This window comes from Bison bison, unplaced genomic scaffold (assembly GCF_000754665.1).
Source record: "Bison bison bison isolate TAMUID 2011002044 unplaced genomic scaffold, Bison_UMD1.0 scf7180017864492, whole genome shotgun sequence".
NCBI classification, from domain to species: Eukaryota; Metazoa; Chordata; class Mammalia; order Artiodactyla; family Bovidae; genus Bison; species Bison bison.
In genome coordinates, this window is record NW_011495051.1 from 6,625,884 (window position 1) to 6,627,909 (window position 2,026).

The following is a 2,026-nucleotide window of genomic DNA, read 5'->3' on the forward strand; positions in this document are numbered from 1 at the left end:
TGGCCCTGTCTTTCCATCAGCATTGCCCATACCCCGTGTGCTCAGGGTGCCCAGGCTGGGCTCCGGGTGCTCTGAGGCCACAGCCTCTTCTGAGGCTGCCCTGTGACCTGTGGCCCCGAGAGACTTCCCGTTCCTGCTTTCAGGGCTGCCTTGTTTCCCTTAATTTTTTTTCTTTTAAATAGACTATTTTTTAGAACAGTTTTAGGTTCACAGCAAAACTGAACCGGAAGCAGAGTTTTCTCACGTACCCGCCACACACATACAGACTTCCCCACCATCCACATGGCACCACGGCCCGACATTTGTTAGTCCATGAACCGACGTTGACATGGCATAATCACCCCACATCCATGGTTTACATCAGGGTTCACACTCTGTGTTGCACTTTGAGTTTGGACAAACGTATGATAACATGTATCCACCACTGAAGTATTTCCACTGCCCTAAAAATCCTATTTTTAGGGTGAATATGCTCTGCTTGTTCTTCCATTCATGTTATTTTGTATTAAATACCTTTTAGGGTGCTTTTTGGAGAAGACGATGGCACTCCACTCCAGTACTCTTGTCTGGAAAATCCCATGGATGGAGGAGCCTGGTGGGCTGCAGTCCATGGGGTCGCAAAGAGTCAGACACGACTGAGTGACTTCACTTTCACTTTTCACTTTCATGCATTGGAGAAGAAATGGCAACCCACTCATGTTCTTGCCTGGAGAATCCCAGAGACGGGGGAGCCTGGTGGGCTGCCATCTGTGGGGTCGCACAGAGTCGGACACGACTGAAGCAACTTAGCAGCAGCAGCAGCAGCAGGGTGCTTTTTATCTATGTAAAATTTCACTTATTTATGGCTGCACTGGGTCTTCGTTGCTGTGCGGGGGCTGCTGTCTAGTTGCAGTGGTCGGGCCTTTCACTGCAGCGGCTTCTCTTGTGGAGAAAGGGCTTTAGGTGCTAGAAAGGCTTCAGTGGTTGCAGCATGTGGGCTCAGTAGTTGGCTCATGGGCTGGGCTGCCCCTCACGTGCAGTCTTCCCGGAACAGGAATTGAACCCGAGTCCCCTGCATTGGCAGGCAGAGTCTTAACCACTGGACCAGCAGGGAAGTCCTCCATTCATTTTAGAGCAGCTAGTTTTCCCATCGTTTCTCTGTATTTGGTGTGAGCAAGGGTATGGGGGCTGGGGAGCATTTGGTGTGTGCTCATCATGACTCAATGGACACAGGTTTGAGCAAACTCCAGGAGCTGTTGAAGGACAGAAAAGCCTGGTGGGCTGCAGTCCATGGGGTCACAAAGAGTCGGACACGACTGAGCGACTGAACAACATGGTCCCTAAGACCCCAGGGTGCCGGAGAGTCACCTGCCCAGGCTGCAGGGAGCAAAGGCTGGAGGGAGCACTGGAGGACGCCCATCTGGTGGCTGCTTCCCCAGCCTGCAGATCCAGCCCTGGGGACCCAGAAGGTTGTCTAGATTGCCTTCAGACAGGCCCAGCCAGTGTCCAGGGTGTCTGTGTAGGAAGGCAGTGGACAGGCTTTGCACCCATCTGGACCCCATTTACCTGGTGACCCCCTACTCAGCTGCTCCCACCCCATCCTGTGTGGTGTTGCAGGTCTCTGTGGATGGTCCTGAAGCTGAGACACAGGCTGAGGAACCCCCCGGAAGCCTTCACCAGGTACGTCGTCCACGGTTCCCCTAGAAGACTTCCAGCAAGCTGGTCCCCAGCGGGTCTGCCCAGTCAAGGAAGTGCTCAGAGTCACTGCCCTACCCCACGCATGCAGGCTCTTGGGTGGGGGTGGGGGGCTGATGTGTGCTAGGTACCGGGGCACCGCTGCGGCGCCCCAGGGGATGGAAGCCCTTTTACAGATGGGGAAACTGAGGCTAGCTGGGGTCCCCTAGGCAGGAAGTGGCAGAGCTGGGACTCCAGGGCTGAGCCTTCACGGCTGGGCCGGATGGGAGGATGTCTGGGAGGATGATCCAAGGTGGAGTCTGTCCTGAGGACCAAGGTCAGTCACTGTCTCATCCTGGGAAAGAATGCAGGG

At 54.8% G+C, this 2,026-nt stretch overlaps 1 protein-coding gene across 5 annotated transcripts in view; it reads left to right on the forward strand.

Annotated features, from left to right (window-relative positions):
- The window catches only part of PEX11G (peroxisomal biogenesis factor 11 gamma), a 9,517-nt gene extending 7,528 nt beyond the window's left edge, over positions 1–1,989 (forward strand). For 4 of the 5 annotated variants that reach the window (XM_010828296.1, XM_010828300.1, XM_010828299.1 and 1 more), the window contains one exon: positions 1,597–1,989. In XM_010828296.1, coding sequence (XP_010826598.1) covers positions 1,597–1,801 — 205 coding nt within the window. In that variant the 3' untranslated portion in view covers positions 1,802–1,989. The remainder of the gene's footprint in view (positions 1–1,596) is intronic. The other variant, XM_010828295.1, reaches the window with a different exon arrangement.
- The last annotated feature ends 37 nt before the right edge of the window (positions 1,990–2,026 follow it).